The 20,219-nt window shown below is 37.3% G+C and overlaps 1 protein-coding gene across 3 annotated transcripts in view; it reads right to left on the bottom strand.

Moving 5' to 3' along the window:
* The window catches only part of CSMD2 (CUB and Sushi multiple domains 2), a 1,639,331-nt gene that overhangs the window by 543,296 nt on the left and 1,075,816 nt on the right, over positions 1-20,219 (bottom strand). For 2 of the 3 annotated variants that reach the window (XM_075336114.1, XM_075336115.1), the window contains exons 11-12: positions 8,325-8,428; positions 5,362-5,474 (exon numbers count right to left, since the gene is read on the bottom strand). The exons of the other annotated variant lie outside the window; for it this stretch is intronic. In XM_075336114.1, the coding sequence (XP_075192229.1) occupies positions 5,362-5,474; positions 8,325-8,428 (217 nt within the window). The remainder of the gene's footprint in view (positions 1-5,361; positions 5,475-8,324; positions 8,429-20,219) is intronic. 3 annotated transcript variants of the gene reach the window in all.

The raw sequence follows: 20,219 nt of genomic DNA, 5'->3' as shown, positions 1-20,219 counted from the left end.
GGAGTATCTGAGCATGATAGTGCTCGCTCATCACTACTTGTTACGAGTACCGAGCACTGGAGTATAGTAGTGCTCGCTCATCATTACTCATTACGAGTACCGAGCACTAAAGCATGGTAGTACTCAATTACCTACTCAAGAGTCTTGTATTTATGAAATGTCCAGTTACCGAACATGCACACTGAGATGTTGCATACCCTGAAATATAGTATATTTAATTATTCTTTTTGATAGTCTTAAGGAGGTATTCCATTTTACTTTCAATTAAAGCAAAAAATAAATGCTACAAATGTCATTAATAAAATTGATTATAATTATAATGTTGAATGTGTATAAGTAGAAAACTGTATTGTGAGATAAATTAAATTGCACACCCTGCCTACACATTATACTATCTGCTTAAATTACACTTTGTCACAAATATAAAATATTCCTTAATACCAGATTATACTGTATTACATATGATCGCTATAGTAATGTAATTTAAAGTGTTGTCCTGTAGATGGCGGCAAATGAAGTTTTTTTTTTTTTACTGTAACCTATTAAGGCCACAGGGAGTCAGTATTTCTGTGTTTAATACCGGATATGAATGCCTCAATCACTTGATCAAAATGTGCCAAGTGCATAGTTCTGTACTATAAAGACATTGCATTTCAGGCTGGATCAATTATTATTGTAATGCTTCGGGAAAAATAAAACATTACACAGGCTCATTTAAAAGTTATCATGCTGTGTGCTAGGCTCCTTTGTAAGACTGCTTTACATGCTGCACACCATTAATTACAATCCCAAACTACGGTATTTTCCTTTTTACCATTAAATAGGTTAACATGAAACTTTCCCTCCTCCTTAACTGCTAATTTACCAAGCTGTATGCGGATTATTTCCACCCTGTCCTCTAGCTTGCACTCCATTAAACTGTTCTATTCACACAGTTCAGCAGCAGCCATCAGCAGGGAAAGATTGGAAAAGTGGGGAGGGGATGAGTTGGGAGAACACATTAGACAGAAATGCCCTTTAAATATTCAGCAAACATCCATTAGGCAGGTCAGGCACTCAGAAAACAACTTTTAAGGTGGTGCGTCTATAGCAAGTGAACCTGGGTGCTATTTGAATAATCAGCTGCTATTCTAGAGAGTGGCTAGTTATGTTGCCTAGAAGAAGAAATGCAAGGAATGCCTCATCAAAATCTAAGTATGTGCATTAATTTACCACTATATCTATCAATCAGTCATATACATGTTTCCATCAATCAATATTATAAAAGCAAAAATGAATGTATAAATGAATGAAAGCAGTTGGTATAGATTAAACATCTACATATGAAACAATTTTTCTATCAAGGTATACATGACACATTTAAAACGAGTAAAAAAAATGTATTTCAATGTGAAATTATAACTTGAATAAATTGTAAAAGTAAAAAATCATTTCTGTTTATACTTAGTAACATTTCACGATAACATCCAAAAATTATCCGCAAATAGAGGTCCAAACCTTGTCTCATCATGTGTGAAACCTCATAACATTTTTTGGATTTTGGGTCTTGATCACCTACAGATGTGTCTACTCTTAAGACTCTTTCATGCGTCAGCATTTTTTCATGGATAACACTCGTACCTATAATAGTCTATAGGATAGGTTAGGTGTTCAATTTCTTCCTTGGACTGAGTTGTTCGCACAGAAGCACGGAGACTTGTTCAATAATGATCCCAGTCTCAGATCAAATTTGCCAACGCAAGTCTATGTATCCGTAAAAAAAATTGGTTTGACTTGAGAAACTTTGATCACTTTTTTGTTCATCCTAGAAAAAGTGATGAAACTCTGACCAAACTCTGATGAAACTGTGATCAAAACCACTGATCAAATTTGGACAGGTCTTTGCATATGAGAAAACTCACTGACGTGTGTAGGAGCCTGAACTTTTTGCAAATTTTATTAAGGACTTTAATTAAGGACAAATTCAATATTAACTCAATGCATCAATCCGACTTGATAGCATGATCCTTAATGAGTTCTAATTCACATCAAAACTACTGGACGGCTACAGTTTGAAACATATAGCAGAAACAACTTCTGACAGATTATCCCAAAATAATGCTTTTTTTTTAAAGCTGGTCATTTCTTACCATTCATATTGGGATATGTCAAACAAAAAGAAAACGTAAAGGAAATATGTCAGGAGGTTTTTGCTATGCAATCTCATGACAGCATGCTGTGGGGGTTAATAAACGAAAATCAACTATACCTCTCTTATCAGGCTGTATGCTGTTGTTTATTTAAACTAAAGGCTTTATCACTTAGTGACTATCATTGCTAAATCTAGCTGGCACAGTGCACTGCAGTTCAGCACACCCCCTCCTCTGATTGACACCTCACTGTTGATGTACAATATCTATTAACAGCCTGGTGTGGGCGGGGAAGCTCTCAGCCCTGCTGTGTTCCTGAATCTAAAACCTCTGGTTATATCAGAATGGCTTCAGCAAGTAATCTAAGTATTACATCGTTGGATTCAGAGTCTCTTTGCCTACATTATGCTGCTGTCAGATGAGGTAGCAAAACCTGCTGACAGATTCCCTTTAAGGAAGACTATCTCCGTATATTGATAACTATTACTAACCCCCTGGCTTTCTATATTACCTGATTGATTTAAAAATCTTCATTTTTATACTGTCAACATTTTTTAGATTTTACACCAGATTTAGTCATGAACCAGAAAGTCTAGATTGAAACTGATCTCAGTACTCCCCAAATCAGTGGCATTGTCTGCTTTTATATTTTTACCTGTATTTACAGATACTGTTTTTGTTGAAATTTTGTTTATATCTATGCTTTTTTAATGCTGTTCCCTATTTTACAGCCACACAACTATTGTGTTCTATTGAAATAAAAAAGGTGGAAAATGGCTAGTAGTCTCTATATAACGAGAGATAAAACTAATAAATAGGTCAATATCAGAATCATATGCCTTCTAAGATGTAATGTACTGCTTCAAGTAACTGGGATTCTCATTCTTTTCAGGGTTAAGACACCTGCTCTTTCTAGTTTACAGGCTAGAATATGCTTTCCTTGTACGGTGTACTGGGAAGGAAGAGGCAGTCATTAATTATCTACGCCTTTTATATTTGTTTTATATCCAAGATTAAAAGAACATCTGAGGAATTAAGTTCTAAGCCTAGAAAATGCCAGTGGCTCGTCCCCTCCCTGCAATCTGGTTACAGGAGATTAGTAACTCAAACTACAAAAAATAATAAAATAAACGCGAGGCGCTCAGACAGTCACCGAGGCTGGATTAATTAGGGCTGCCTTTCACATTTAAGAGGAATCAAAAGGAGCGGAGGGCAGAGCAGAATTAATCCTGATTGGAATGAAGGATCCTAAATAAATTGAGATACTATCCTAGGGCAATGGTGAATTTCCGTAGAGCCTAATAAAGTCGCTGACGGACAAATATAATATTTCTACCTGCCTTTAAAGTTCAGTCTCTAGTTTATCTTTACTTTTACAGGCGATAGTGTTATTTTTTTTACTGTAAGCATTGCAGATACTTTTGCTTTATGAGCCTTGTCCATTTCTGTTAGGCACACATTCCATGAAGATGTCATCCTCTTAGCAATTCCTTATACACTGCTGCTTTCTCTGCTTTTCATTTTATATCGGTAATAAATGTAAAACAGTATGTTCATAGCTTTATTTTTGTTGTCTTAAGTTTGTCCTGTAGAAAACAGTAGTATAAGACAAGTATACTGAGCGGGTATAGTTGGTATACAGTGGTTGGGCATGAGCCTCCAGGTGCAGTGCCACTTTACACTGGACTGAATCCAATAGGTGTAAAACATTTAGAAACAAGTTTTAGTAACAATTATTTCATTATTATTACTACTTGGTAATTTTTTATGAATATTTTGCTACTGCATTCACCTTACGCCTCACTCTTTTTGGAATATTCCCAGTGTTATTGCACTGACTTGACTTCAATTCATTTTTTCAGCAGACAGACCTTGCTTTGCTTGATAATGACACATATTCTATGACCACAGCTATCAGGTTATTCATCTATTACATATCATGACCTTGGATTGAAACACTCCACTGTTCCTGGCGGCGTTTACCAGGTATCATGGTCCAGTTTTGGCATTGCGGACTCCATTATGACTTGCTAAAAACATAATACTATACAACAGATAAACCATAAAGTAATAAAACAAGAACAAGCTTCATTGTTCGGTCTCTGGCTATAGACGTAATTAATGAATTAGTGACCTCCATTGAATGTAACATTGATATCATTTAAAACTTTTATAATACTGAGCAAAAATATTGCTGAAATAGTGCTGAAAGACTCAATAACTTGTCCTATAATCCAGTTTTTATATACCGTATAAAAAGGAGTTTTGAAGACTCAGCAATGTCTGTGTCAATGGAAACAAACCCATCAGACTTTCTTGGCCATTTTGGCTCTGATGCCTGATCTGACCATTGATAGAGGTCAGAGCCAAAATTAAAGATAGACTTTAATGGGAATATTTCTTCTACGATGTCTGTAGAAACATTACTCTTTCTTTTTGCTGATCAGACAAATCTGTTAAGCCAATGTAGAAATCCTTGCAATGCTGCAATCTTATGTGCACCTTATCTCTTAATACATATTTATTACTACTAATAGTTTTAATCCTGAAATGTGCATTTGAGTTTTTTTATGCCCAATTACTTAGAGCGGGGAAAGCACTGAGAATGATCGTATCCTCAAATCTATAACCATTATAGGCGTTTCTTCACCTATCAATGACTGAACTTAAAATAAAATGTGAGTAGTATTTGACTACGGGACAGAGATGCAAATTAAAAACCTAAAAAATGAACCTATCAACTTACTCCTGACAAAATAACAAATCCTCATATGCAACTATATATGATTTTTTTTATATATATATATATATATATATATATATATATATATATATATATATATATATAAATATATATATATATCATAATACAATTTCTCTACCTGTATATATAAAATAAACAGGAAGATCTTCAAAACGAAGCCTATATCAATCTATGTAATACGTTACTGCAAACAGCAGGATTATGATATACCAAGTAATATGGAGTTTTTCTTTAAAGTCTTTGGTGTCAGAGTACTTTTCTATAGAATGCCTGTACAAAATTAGATGTAATAAGAAATATCTATGACTCTTTGTCACATGTCAGGCCAGCTAAGAATGGAAAATGAGACCGATGTGCACTGGAATAAATATTCTTTATGTAGATTCTAGTCTAGATGCTGAACAGAGTGGATGTTACATATGCTGAAACATCTGTGTTCACACTGCACTTATGGAAAATCTCGCTTACCTTCATAAGAAGCTTTAAAACCCAGGTTACTCCCTGAAGAGTCAGTCCTGAAGAGAAGCCACATCTGGTGGTTGGAGCTCACTATCAGATCAGGAACGCTTGCTCCTGTCAGTCTATTGGAAGAGACATCAAACACAAAAAAGATCAAAACAAACCGATTGAAGTTTTTTGCTCTTTATAAGAGGGGTTTCCAGGATTTTGTTTTATTCTAACAGCAGGAAATTCTATAAAATGAAAACCCAATATTTACCTCTTATTTCTCTCAACAGCCTTGCATATGCTCTATCAGTGGTGTACTGCCTATAGCGGCAGACCAAGTGGCTGCTATAGAGCCCAAGAGACGGCGGGCCAGGTGTCAGTGGCGGCACCAGGTCTCCCCTGCCCATTTTTACACCTTTAACTATATCGGCATCTCTGATGCAGATACAGCTGAAAGCAATGATGAAAGAGGGAGTGCTCTGCTGTCCTCTACCTTCTTCATCATTCTCCCACCGTGTCCAAAATCTGGCAGCTCAGCACAGCGGGAGCAATGATATCACTTCACTGCGCCTGTTGTGCAGAGCAGTGAAGACACAGCTTCAGAACACTCAATGCTGAGACCAGAGCAACAGCGGACCAAGGAGATGTGAGTATTTATGGGCTGGACATTATATATTGAGGTGCATTATACTATATGGAGGACTATGGGCTGTGCACAGGGGCGTAACTACCGCGGTCACAGGGGTCGCCATTGCGACTGGGCCCACAGGTTAGGGGCTGGCACTGCAGATCAGCAGCCGGCTCCTGTCAGTGAGAGGAGCTGCGATGTTCATGCATTTTCAGTAGAAGCGGCCGGGCAGCATGAGCTCTGCCCCCTCCAGTCTCTGCATGTGATTACTCTACAATGTGCTGCCGGCCTCTGCAGGAGATATATCAGGTGAGGGCAGCAGTGCAGTCTGACCGGCGCATGGTAGTGAGGCAGCACTTACTGTGCCTCTCTGTCCCAGCAGCGCAGGCATGGCTGTATATACTCTGCCTCCCTTCCCATCACTCTGTGCAGTCATTGATAGCGTCCGATTGTTTATATACTTATGTGTGACCATGTGGAGAGGGGTAAGCTGTACAGCAGGAAAGTGCATCTGACCTTCTTTACGTTCTATGTTATCTTAATGTAAACCGTTCACGGTACTGCTTTGGACACTTTGGGATTTGGTGGTGGGGATGAGGAGGATGAGGCTGATAAGGTGATGGGGACCAGCCCACAGAATCAGGCACAATGTGAGCAGTGGGGGAAGTGTTTGCTGAAAGCAGCACATCCAGGTCCTGTATCTAAATACAGATAAATTACTGTGCACTGCTCAGCTATACTGTATACACAGAAGACCTTGTGCCCACGTTGCTTTTTTCATGCTGTTTTCCTTGCTTTTTTAATCGATAAATGCAATGAAAAATCATCACAGCAAAGTCTATGAGAATCGTGATTTGCTGTGCGCACACACTGCTGCTTTTTTCCTTGCAGTTTTTGTTGCTGAAAAAAGAAGCAGCGTGTCAGTTGTTTCTGCATTTTTTCCTGCTTTTTCACCAATTGACTTCAATGGGGTCAGTGAAAAATGCAGGAAAAAATGCATGTGTAATGCCCATGTTGAATTTTTGTGTTATATGCTTTTTTAACGTCACTGGGGCTCCCAGCAGCCATTTCCTCATCTCACAGTCTTTACTGCAGGACATTGCTTCTGGGAAGTCTAGTGATATCACAAGGTGAATCGAGTTCATGCCTGCGGATCACCGGGGTTTCCAGCAGATCCGCCGGCATGAACTCAGTTCACCTTGTGGTATCACCAGGGTTTCCTGCACCTAGGCCTCGTGGTCTTTACCACGGGACCTTGTTGCAGGGAACTCTGGTGACGTAGGTGCCCTGGTTTGTGAGGCGATCCATACCTCAGTAAACCGGGGTCATCATGGTGAGTAGAATTTTTTTAAAATTATTTTTATTTTTTTAAATTATGCATTAGAGACAGTCTCAGACCATATATACCAGGATGGGGCACATATATATCAGGATGAGGAACATATACTCTATATCAGCATGGGAGACATATATTAGGATGGGCCCAGGATGTGCAACATTTTTACTACGATCGGCCCAGGATTGGATAAATATATACCAGGATGGGGATGTTATATAGCATGTATACAAGGATGGGGACATATTTACCAGTATGGGGGACATATGTACCAAGATTGGGAACATTACTGCATAATGAAGGGGGGGAAGGGGCCATTAATATGTCTTTATAGGATTTAGAACGCTACAGGTGCCCATTCATCTGACCAACGTCCGGAGGGGGGCACAGGTCTAGCTTTCGCACCGGGGCCCATCGCACTCTAGTTAGCCACTGGTTGTGCATTATATATGGTGAACAAACAACAGAGGACTATATGATGCATTACATTACACGGAAGACTAAAGAGAGCATTGTACGATATGGAGGACTATGGGCTGTGCATAATACTATATATAGGACTATGAATGCATTATACTATATGGAGAACTATGGTGGGTGCATTAAATATGGAGGGTGCATTATTTTGTATGGGGGTGCATTATATTATATGGAAGATTCTGGGGGTGCATTTTACTATATGGAGACATATAGAGGGTGCATTATATTGTTTGGAAAATTATGGGCTGTGTATTATACTATACTGAGGACTAAGGAGGTGCATTATACCATATGGAAGACTATTGGCGGGTTCATTATACTATATGGAGGACTATGGGCTATGCATTATATTATATGGAGGACCATATATACTGTATGGAGGACTATGTGTGGCCCATTATACCATATGTACAACTATGGGGGTGCATTATACTTTATGGAAGGCAGTTAGATTTGTTTTAATATCCTGGATAATCACTTTATTAGAATACTGATCTTTTAAAAAATAGTAAATTTTTTAAATAAGTACAATTAACTTACACATAGAGAACAGACTTTTGGTCCTCAGCCTTCCCACCATCTCCGACTGTGAGGGTGTCATACCCCCTTTCAAGCTCAAATTCTTCGAATGTCAGCTTAATCACCTATCAGAACATGGAAAGAGCTAAGTAAAAAAGCAGCAAAGGCAGAATTTTCTTTAAATTGGTTATCCGGAAGGAAAATAAAAATTGTAATAATCACTTTGGTAATGTATGAAAAAGTATTGGTTTTATAGTATGTCCAAAGTACCATAACCGAACACACACTGTCTGCATTTCAAAGAACTAGCATCACTTACTGTAAGTACTATTTGCCATTATTTCTGTAAGACAGAGAAAGGTCATAATATGTTAGCTGCAAATCAAATCCCTATTGTTTGGAGACTTTGTCAAATTTAAAGTTGGGCTAGAACTGTCATAATGACCATTGGATAGAAATAACAATTTGCTAGTTTAATTTATAGACGTCTACTGTCAAGATTTCCATGATTAGGGAGAAATCTACTTTTCTGCATTTTAACCCACTTAATTACATGACTATATAAGCTGCAAACGATGCGTAAAGGTTAACAAATCAACAGGCCTTGCAAACTTTGGCATTAAAGATGCATTTTTTGCACTCTGTTTAACATAAATATTCACTTGTACCAATACACAGATTCTAAGATGAAGGTGAAGCAGGGGTGGACACGGTGGACACAGAAATAAAGATTAAAACTGCCCTCATCTGGTGGCAACTAAGAATGCCATGCCTTTAACCAACCATGATTTATGCCTCTTGTCTTCTTTACTTGATCATTGGAAGTCTCTGCATCCTTGTTAGTTGATGTTATAGTGCTTATTATCAATTACAATAGGAGCAAGAGCCCCATGGTAGTCGCCTATAGTTTAAACCCCTTAATGTTATTTATGAGTTATATACCAGATACATAAACAGGATTGGACCCATGCAACACAGTCATTAAATCAAAAGGTATGTTCACACTGTGTTCAGCAGTCAAAGACGTCAACTTCAGGAATCCCTATTATTAGCATTTTTTGTTAGTTTCCTGAGTGCTTTTTTAGAACTTTTAAATCTTTAGCGTTTGTTGGGGCACCTATTTTCTGTCATTTTTCAGATCTTTTTCTTTTAAAAACCCATTAAAAATTGAAGAAAAGACTATCATTCTTTGAAGAGAAATGCCGACAAGACTCTCAGGCATCTTCCTGGTGTCTTTTTAGCCTTCTGATTGACTTATATTGCAAATTATTGAGTGTTACTTCTTTTAATCACATAGAAAACCTGAAGGGTTTAAAATACATTCAAAGGCCCTAACATAAGAACAGCAAGTGGTTTTCCCATACAAATCAATAGGTTGATTCTTTTGTTTGCTTTGTTACAGCTTAGTCCTCCATTTTTTTGAGCTGGCGCCATGTGAATGTTCCCTAAAAGTTTCAACCACTATATAAATTTTGTGCCCCCTTGTGGTTGGTACAGAACCCTTTAACCAGCAGAAAAATGTATACAAAGCATATATACTTAGTAAATGGTTTTACCCATCAGAGTCAAGATGGATCTCACAGGCAATTTCTTGACTGTTTTCACTGAACTTCTGTCAGCTTTACTTTCTCAAATTGTTGGCTTTTTAAGAGTTCTATTAACTGATGTGTGATGAACTCCAAGCATGACATTCATTCGTCAAATTTGAGATTTAATTAGCTGAACTAATAATATGATCAGAAGAAATGTGTGACTATATTATTAAAGGCTAAAAAATTCTGCAGCACATCTAATTGAAGAGGATGTATTAATAGGTAGCATTGGCTTCTTATCTGTTAATAGGCACAGCAATTATTAATGTAAAATATAAATAATTGTCCACAGTTTATTAAAAAGTAACCAAACCTTCTGAAAACTTATGATATGTCATAGAAAAGTGTCAGATGGGGCAAAGGAAAACGAAGGTGCAGAGGAAGTGTAGCTATGTGCTGCTCTCCTTGGAGAGTGAAGACGGCTCCATAGAAAGCTTTTTGGGTAAAAACTAGACATGAGCAGACCCGTGGAAGTCCGGCTCAGCGGATATGTAGTCATACTTTTGAGGTCTTTTTGGGAGCCGGACTTAACCTGAACCCCCAATGGGAGTCAGTAATTGGGTAGTTTGGTTCTCTGCCCACATGCAGCCAGCCGTAAACAGATCCCTTCAGGAGTTTTTCCATTTTTTTTTTTTTTTTGGTGCACACTACATCGAATTACGCTGTAGTTAGCCCTAGCGTGAGTCAATGAAACACTGCAAACGGCTCGGACTGGGCTGAGCACTGAGCGTACCTGAGTACAGCGATGCATGCGTGAGTGGTCAGTATACGTAAAGCACCAGGACTCTCTTTTCTTTCTAGAGTATGTGTTCGGTACAAACACCAAACCTCGGGTTCACTCAGTTCTACTAAAAATGTCTTCACCTTGGTATTAGCAAAAAAGCACATTGGAACCCTTCAGATCAAAACCTCATATAAGTCTCTGTGAGATTTCAAAGACATTTTTGTAAGTGTTGTTAATCTTTACGGTAAATCTATAACTTTATTTTTCATAAACACGTAAATAGCCACATGTTGATTCTCAAATCTGGTGTAAAGTGAAGTGGATCAGTTTGACCTATCACATTCCAGGTTTCACTACAATTTGGTATGATATGGGCAATTCTAAAAGATGTCCTCCAATATCTATTATTACTGAATAATAAACTCAATGACTATAAATTGTATTAGTTTTAATTTTAGATTGATTATTCGAATAATAGAACGATGATAAAGTCATGCCCTACCATTGTAATACTCATAACAAATTACCATTGCATTCATGCCATCCATTGTGTGGTATACAGCCTGGTAGTATAAAGCCTTCAACATAATTTCAATCTTTGGATGTATTATTTGTTGGATGTTTAAGAAATGCAATTGTTGTCTGTTAAAATACACAAATGCCGAGCTCCGCGGGGATAACTGACCTCACGTTACCGTCACATTTCTTAATCCATACTGAACAATTACAATAAATCTGTTGCTTAAAATAACTTTTCAAATGCCCAAAGTAACTGTTATCTTGAAAGATTTGCTATCATGTAATTTTAGAAAATATTGTTACATTTACTCCTAAAATCAAAATAAAATGTAAACATCAACCCGTTTTCCTTTCTAAATTATCTCTACAAGTTTTCATGTCCTCACCATCCATATTTTCTTGACACAGTGGCATTATGACAACAATATAATTGCTCTTATACTGGTCAATTGGCCAATTGCATGGATAGGTATGGGAAACTGAGTTTTAGTATTCGCTTTCCGGTTGTTTAATCATTGTTTTATTATGTATTCTATAATAAAACAATCATATGGAAATCCTTTTTATTATTTAGAGATGTTATTCCCAACAGAACATTGTGCATTTATGAGATTATATTTGACAAGTGTATTTGAGAATATCTACAATAGTAACACATTCTGATGTTCTCTATCACCTATAAATTAGGAGGAGAGTGCAGATTCAAGGAAGTCACCTACGATTACAAGATGTAACTCAAAAGAGTTTGTTTGTAGTCTGTAACCTTGGAGATAGATAGTTCTGTATAGGAGCTGTATACATAAAACAATAATGCACAATAGTAGAGTTTCTTCATGTTCTGTTTTTATTAGATCCATCAGAGTAATAAAATATGGTCGGAAAGGTGTAGTTAAGCCTGTAAGGATCATTCATACTATGAAAATGTAATATACTACCTTAATAACCTAATCTTGACCTTTAAGAGTAACATCTCTATTTCGTTATTCCACTGCACACTCTCGGTAATAAAGCATGATGCAAGGGTTTCTAATTCTAACATCCTTATAAAACACCCTGCCTACACTTGACATATCTCATATCATCTATGCCTGACTATGTCTCACAGGGCTCTAGTGATAATTTTCCGATTAAAGTGTAAAGCGATCTTGTCACCAGTTAATTTAAGAGTCACAATTTCCTGTTCATTCATATTGACTTGACTATAATTCATTTCTTATCGCCATGTTCCAAACGTGATATTTACTTGCTAACACACCTCAATGCTCTTGAATGCCAACAATATCTGTATGTTAGAAATAGCACAATCTGCAATTGGATTTGGAAGCCAATATTCACTTTTGTCTTGTTGACCTACATGCTACTGAAATATTATTCGTAGCTCCTGTTGTAAGATGCTGACTTTTTTATTTTCTGCTAAGAAAAGCCAACAAACTCAACTTAGTTTGAGGTGAATGCCTCTTGTGCCATCCTTCAAGTTCCAACCTCTCACCTCAAACCTCCCTGGTGTGAAAAACTCTAAAGCTTGTTTGCTGTTGAGTCATCTTTCAGGTTGCTCTTTGCTTCATTTCTCTCATTCAAACCCTCTCTAAATCCTAGTGCCTTCATTTAAGAAGCAATTCTTGAATCTGCTTCTTGTCTTGGAAAAGACATAACTCCTTCTAAATAGTTTTCTTCCAACTGTCAAACTCCAATCTATTTTAGATGCTGCTGGTATATGCCGATTCACTGTCCTTTTCATTCTATCTGCTGCTACAGTAGTTTTTCCGTTCCCTTCAGGATTCAATTTAAAACCTTGGTCTCTGCATGTAAAGCCTAGTGCCACAATGTAAATACTTCTTTGCAGAGGTAAAGGCATAACTGAAGGTTCTACTATAGATCAACTTTTTCCGGTTTTTAATGGATGACATCCAACAAGCAATCATTCTGTGCAACATAAAGTGATATACTGAGAAGACCTTGCCGCAACACACAATTGGTATATGAAATAAGTGGTGAAACACAGTTTTCAATCCTTGTGATTTCCTGAAGAAGTTAACTGCTAAGGATGAATAAATACATTCAGCATTCAAGAGAAGGCTATTTTACAGAAGCACGTTGGAAAACCTCTAAGGTAAATGCTATTAGGGAATCTTTTACAGGTATTTAGTATGAACAAACATATTAACACAGCACAATAATTATTACAAGGGTCACCAATGAATCTAGGTGAGTCTTGCTTTAATTCTGTATATATCGTCAAGAATTGTGCAATGTTTCTATTTTTAACTTTTTTTTGCATATTAATTACAGATGCAATACTTTTATGATTAAATAAGTTTTGTTAAATGGATTTTTGAATAAATTTTAACTAACATGTAACGTCTCAAAATAAAGTACTTTGTGAAAAGCTCTTGCTAAAATAGTCACTCCAGATCACATGATGGCTCTACTTTATTTTTTTGCATCCTGTGAGGTTCAGTATAATCATCCCCCTTCTGGTCACATAGACATGACATACATGGCCTTCCAGAATGGTTGTCTAAATCACATACATGGCCTTCCAGATGGGTTGTCTAAATCACATACATGGCCTTCCAGATGGGTTGTCTAAATCACATACATGGCCTTCCAGATGGGTTGTCTAAATCACATACATAGCCTTCCAGATGGGTTGTCTAAATCACATGCATGGCCTTCAAGAATGGTTAGCTAAATCACATACATGGCCTTCTTGATAGGTTGTTTAAATCACATACATGGCCTTCCAGATGGGTTGGTTAAATCCCATACATGGCCTTCCAGTTGGGTTGTCTAAACTAAATCACATATATGGCCATCTAGATGAGTTGTCTAAATCACATACATAGCCTTCCGGATGGATTGTCTAAACCACATATATGGCCTTCTAGATGAGTTGTTTAAATCACATACATGGCCTTCCTGATGGGTTGTTTAGATCACATACATGACCTTCCAGATGGGTTGTCTAAATCACATACATGGCCTTTCAGATGGATTGTCTACATCACATATATGACCTTCTAGATGGGTTGTTTAAATTACAAACATGGCCTTACAGATGGGTTGTGGTTGTCTAAAGAATTTAGAAGACTACAAATACACATGCATTTAAGATCTCCAAAAGACTAGGCTGGAGAGGGAGGAGAGTGTTAGGCATTAGTAACAATTTCTATTGCCTAGTGAACAGTACAATGAATTATGAGCAGTGTATTCAGTGCAGAAGAGAAGTGGCTACAGTAGAAATATGCCATAAAAACAGAGAGGCCTATGCTAGAGACTGCGAAACTGTGAAAAAAGCTAAGAAAAGGCTAACAAAAATGAGTACGTGGAGCGAATTTGAAATATAATAGTGAGTCAAATATAGCATCTTCTTAAAATGACAATACATAGCAGAAAACTCCTTTAAAGAAAAATAAAATAAAGTTAAAAAGTTAGTCCCTCATTTGAAGATTATAATGAATATGTTTGTTTGGAGGAGCTGGCAATATAATGTAATTCTTAATTTCTCCTGTGGTGTGGTCTATATATTTTTATTGTATTGATCATAAGAGGATTTTTGAAAGGAAAAGTTAAAAAAAATATTCTACCTAATGCCTCCCATCCCATACACCTAAGATGGTGTCAGCTGAAAGTTTGATTGCTTGGATGGCAGCAATCTCAGCTGTCCCTCCTGTATATTGGAGTTCTCTATGATTCTGCCATTGCCAGACATCTCTGATGTTGACTTATTTCAGTGAGAACAAAAGGATAGGCAGTCCGAAACTGGACATGTCAGATCTTTAACTCTACCAATAATCATTTGTCTTGAGTCACCAAACACATTAGATTGCTCAGTGGTTAGCACTATAGTCTTGCAGCACTGGGGTCCTTGGTTCAAATCTCACCAAGGACAACATCTGCAAGGAGTTTGTATGTTCTCGTAATTGCGTTGGTTTCCTCCGGGCTCTCCGGTTTCCTCCCACACTCCAAAAAGCATACTGATAGGGAATTTAGATTGTGAGCCCCAATGGCGACAGTGCCAATGTATGTAAAGCGCTGTGGAATTAATAGTGCTATATAAATATTATTATTATTGTGGGCTGAACTCATTGATATTGGTGGGTATGGCTCACATAAGTATACTGTGTAATAAAATGGCTTATAATATTCATGAAGTATGCAGTTTTTTGAAAAAAAAAAAAGTAGCATTGCAGATACTGTAGGCAATACTTCTTTTGCTAATACAATGAAAATTCTTTTGTATAACCAAAATCCCTGGAAACATACCATACTCCTAAGTATTGTAATAGCAGAAAATGATTGCACTTTATTTTAATGAACAAGATTACTTTGGCTGAAAAATGAGGATTGTAAAATAGAAGAAAAATTGCGAAAATGTACAAAATAGGTAAAAGCCGAATAACAATATAACACTATCATTAAAAAAGATAAGTAAAAACCAACAGCAGCAAAATTTAATATCCTGACCTCTTAAGAGAGTCACATTCCCTACACACTGAATACAGACATAAATAGGAACCATCACACAGGGTATGGATACAAACAATGTTTTTCTAGTTCCTTCAAATCACCAGGAAAATGACTTGTGTTCCAATTTCATTCTGGCTTATGAAAGCCAAAGACAGATGGTGATTGCCATCTCAATAACCTGTTTGTTTCTTGGGAGACTGCCTAGTAAATCAGAAGCTCATAGGATGCAGCCACATTTGACACATACAGTAACAATCACTGTGGCCTCTAAAAGCAGCAATTTGTTATGGATTTACATTGTACGTTGAGCAAACATCAATCAGTTTTTATGATCTGTTATGATTGGGTAAAATGTTCCAATAATTGTAGTTTCAATGATTTAATTCTTTACAATCAATGTGGCTTCTATTCTCATCATCTGATGTATTCAGTAAATGTGATGCCAGGTTACAATATCCTTATATTCAGTATATCCCTTAAAGCAGGTGTAAAAACTGATAAAAACTGATAAGAAAATCATCTGGGGCGCATCATCAAAGTGATCATCTCCATGAACAAGGGTTTACAATGCAAATTTATGCACAAGAACACATGCCCTCACATCTTAAATTCTACCGGTTGTGGTGCTTTAAGATTCTTTTTATTATCTTAACCTTCTGCCTTTTTAGAAAGAATATTCTGAATTTGTAAGTGTAGAAGAAGTAGGCTTCAGTGAGGTCACAACAGAAATTGAAATCTAAGTAATACATTTTAAGGTCTACCCAAATTATTGAATTTTCATAATAATACATTGTAGGTTTACCCTCAGATTACTGGTTTACATTGTATAAGACGTTGTGCAATATTTTGCTGCTATATAAGCAAAAATAAAAAGTAAATAAATATATTTTACACTGATAGTCCTCATAATGAAATGAGTTAATGCAGCTTGATTATTGCAATGATAATTTGTTAGCAGATTTCACTATGCATATTGTAAATAAATTACTGTGTTTCCCCAAAAATAAGACCTACCCTAAAAATAAGCACTAGCAGGATTTTTGGCCTTTTTAGAGCTTAAAATATAAGCCCTACCCAATAATAACCCCTAGATGCGACTCTCCTGAACCAAGTGTGACAGTATGTATTTTTATGTAACTGTCACTCTAAAGTTAGGAGAGCCAGACTGAGGATTGTGATGTGATCGTCGGGCAAGGAATACAGCAGTCTGCCAATCACTGACACCAGCACAATGGGGGGAGCGGGGGATTTGGTGAATATTCATTTTGTATTAACAGCGGGCAAGTACAGCAGTATGGCAGCACTAAGTGATAGCACAAAGGGGTGGGCTGGGAGATTAGTGAGTATTTATTTTTTATTAGCAGCAGGTGAGTACAGCAGTCTGACTGCACTAATCATTGACGTTTGTACAGAGGGGTAAGTGAGGGAATTTTTTCTAATATTCATTTTGTATTAACAGCAGACAAGTAAAGCAGTCTGTCTGCACCATTCACTAACGTTGGAGACGTGAGAAGGGGAAGGAGTGAATATTCATTTTGTATTAACAACAGGTGCACAATTATACATTTTCCAGGGTTTACAGCAACACAACATACAGCAATAAAAAAATACAAGACATCTCTTGAAAATAAGCCCTAGCGCATCTTTCAGAGGCAAAAATAATATAAGACCCTATCTTATTTTCAGGGAAACAAGATAGATCGATTTTAGGTCCAGTGAGACTGGAATATTAACTTTGAAAATCCATGTCAGGATGTCAATCCTTCCTAAAAGATTTCTCTCCTGATATTAAAATGAATATTTGAAATTTCAGGTGGACTAATAGCTATTCAAGTCCTTACTATTTTACATCTCAAAATATATTCTACAACACTTTACCTTACCTAAATCTCTAAATATAATTGGACAACCTAACTTATATTTTTAGGTCTTTCCGTATGAGAACATTAGATTGGCTGATACATCCCACCAACAATTTAGTAGTGCAGGTTCTATTGGCAATAATGTCCCCTGTACCTTATACAGCTGTACATCTAGGACCTATAGGAGAATTTGAAGAAAGAAATATAATTCATCAACAATCTCACAAAGAGTGCCCTTGAAGCCAGGGAAATCTTTTAGGATCTTTAAGGATACACAAAATCCTGTGCCCTAACCTTTAAATCTAGTGGCTGACATCACAGAGTAAAACCATGCATTATAGGATGCAAGACTAAAATATATGCACCAATCAATTCCATGATGTAAACCGGCATCCTGAGTTTAATCCAGAACTTGAAAAAGCACTCTTGCACTTTCTAAAATTCACTATGTTGCTTTCAAAGTTCCTGCTACTGCGGCAGCACACATCGCTGTGTGTGAAGTCGCAGGAGCGAGGAACATCTCCTACCGGCGTCACCGCGGCTTCCGTAGGATATGCGGAAGGAAGGAGGTGGGCGGGATGTTTATGTCCCGCTCATCTCCGCCCCTCCGCTTCTATTGGCCGCCTGCCGTGTGACGTCGCTGTGATGCCGCACGACCCACCCCCTTAATAAGGAGGCGGGTCGCCGGCCAGAGCGACGTCCCAGGACAGGTAAGTCCATGTGAAGCTGTCGTAGAGATAATGTTTGCTACGGCGGCTATCACAAGGATATCGCAGCTGCGACGGGGGCGGGGACTATGGCGCCCGGCATCGCAGCATCGGCTTGCGATGTCGCAGCGTGCAAAGTACCCCTTAGACTGATGAAAAGAGAACTAAATACAACCAGTGCTGAGCCCCCTATACCTGGATATTATAATTCAACTTACAAACTTGATATTGGCTAAGTTGGCTTTAACAATTCTTGCAACCTAACTAATGTTTATTATCTAAAAAGTGAAGTTTTGCAGATACCTAAATCTATCACGTCACACGTTTTTTGTTTTTGTGACTTGTATATTGTATTTAATTAAAAAATTACTGAAAAGAAAAAGGTGCAGAGATTCTGTTGTGGAGATTACCCTTATCCCATATCTTTTTAACAATGCTTAATGGTAACAAACTGTGACTTTGATATGTAGAGTGGATGCCTTAAAGAGGACCTGTCGCCACCTCTCCTTGTCTCCTGTTTTCTTTAAGAGGAGGAAAGCTGCATCGGGGAGCAGTGATGAAGATGATTGTGTGAGCACATACAACATTCTGGATCTATCCCAGTATTATTCCCCTATGCCCGGGATATATCCAGAGCACTACATATGATGATATCACAAGGCAACCCTTCTCCTCTCTGAATGCTGTAATCTCAGAATGCAAAAATCTCTGTTTTAAACACATTAGTCTCACCCAGGGGCAAGTACAGACAGTAAAGACCCATGTGCAAGAACAGATTATGGGCCCTTTGCCATCCAATAGCTCATCCTAATGCCTAATTACACCTGCTTTGAAGGTAGAAGGACCTCAAAGGTCCCTTTTGGCTGCACAAGTTTTCCCAATGGAATGATTGCACTTGTTGTCACCAGATCACATTAAAAAGGCCTGTTCTGACATTCTCTGACTGTTTATTTTTATTATTTTTATGTATAATGCCATCTTATTATGATTGGGCAACATCATACAGGGAAAAGGTAATCGCCCCCAGGAAAGAATCTCTGTTGGTTAAAGAATGAATTCACTTTTGACCTATAAAATATATCTTCTCAATGCTGTAAAAAAAACAAAAGCAAAATATTTGTTTTAATCAACCTCTCTGCCCCTTTTTACTAATATATACTGTTGAAAATAAAAAATATTGTGAAAGGTTCTCTGTAATTTGCTAAACTAATTCACACTTTGAAAAAAAAAAACCTCATTTTAGGCACATTACACTTTTATTTCTACAAATCTATTTCTCAGCCCTAAGATCCAGTACACTTTCTCCCCACTTAGCCCTCTATGAATTATTGCCTGTGACAACGACAGTTAAGACTGCTACTTTTCCATAGGAGGTACATGAAATGTCTCTAGGTGGTAATCTCAGTTCGGAAGTGATGTTTGATTACCGGTTGCTGACAAAAGTATATTTGCAGCAGAATAGGGCATCACACAGGTAATTGACTGCAATCATGGTATGTGACATGTTCTATCCATCACCTAAGCACATGTTGCTTTGTCACTGAACATACGCTTAAATAAAAGAGAATCTGCAATTTTGCCTAAATGTAGTTAATGGGTTAGTTACAATAAAGATCATCTCCAGTTTTAGGAAACAAATGATAAAAAGCATTAAATGTTGGTCAATTCACTTTTTTTTATCATCGATAGGCTTGTTAGAGGCAGAACACTGCTCGTGTGAATGGACCCTATGCAACAAGTAACAGTCAATCAAAATGTATAATGGAAAAAAGAACATAGTCATAGTAATTAGTGATGAGCGAATACTAAACATTCGGGTTTGGATTATTATTACGGAATACCTAGTCGTAGTTCAGTATTCATCACAAATAAAGAATCTAATGAAAGTCAGTGGGGAACTTGAGCATTTTTATGGGAAATCTTCAAGAAAAATGCTCGGGTTCCCCTTGACTAGCATTAAGTTCATTATTTGTGATGAATACTGGAATAGTACTTGGTATACGGTACAAATAACCAGAACCCGAATATTTAGCATTTGCTCA

This window comes from Anomaloglossus baeobatrachus, chromosome 2 (genome assembly GCF_048569485.1).
Source record: "Anomaloglossus baeobatrachus isolate aAnoBae1 chromosome 2, aAnoBae1.hap1, whole genome shotgun sequence".
Taxonomy (NCBI): Eukaryota; Metazoa; Chordata; class Amphibia; order Anura; family Aromobatidae; genus Anomaloglossus; species Anomaloglossus baeobatrachus.
The sequence above is the reverse complement of the archived record's forward strand: the minus strand, read 5'-3'. Positions and strand labels throughout refer to the sequence as shown.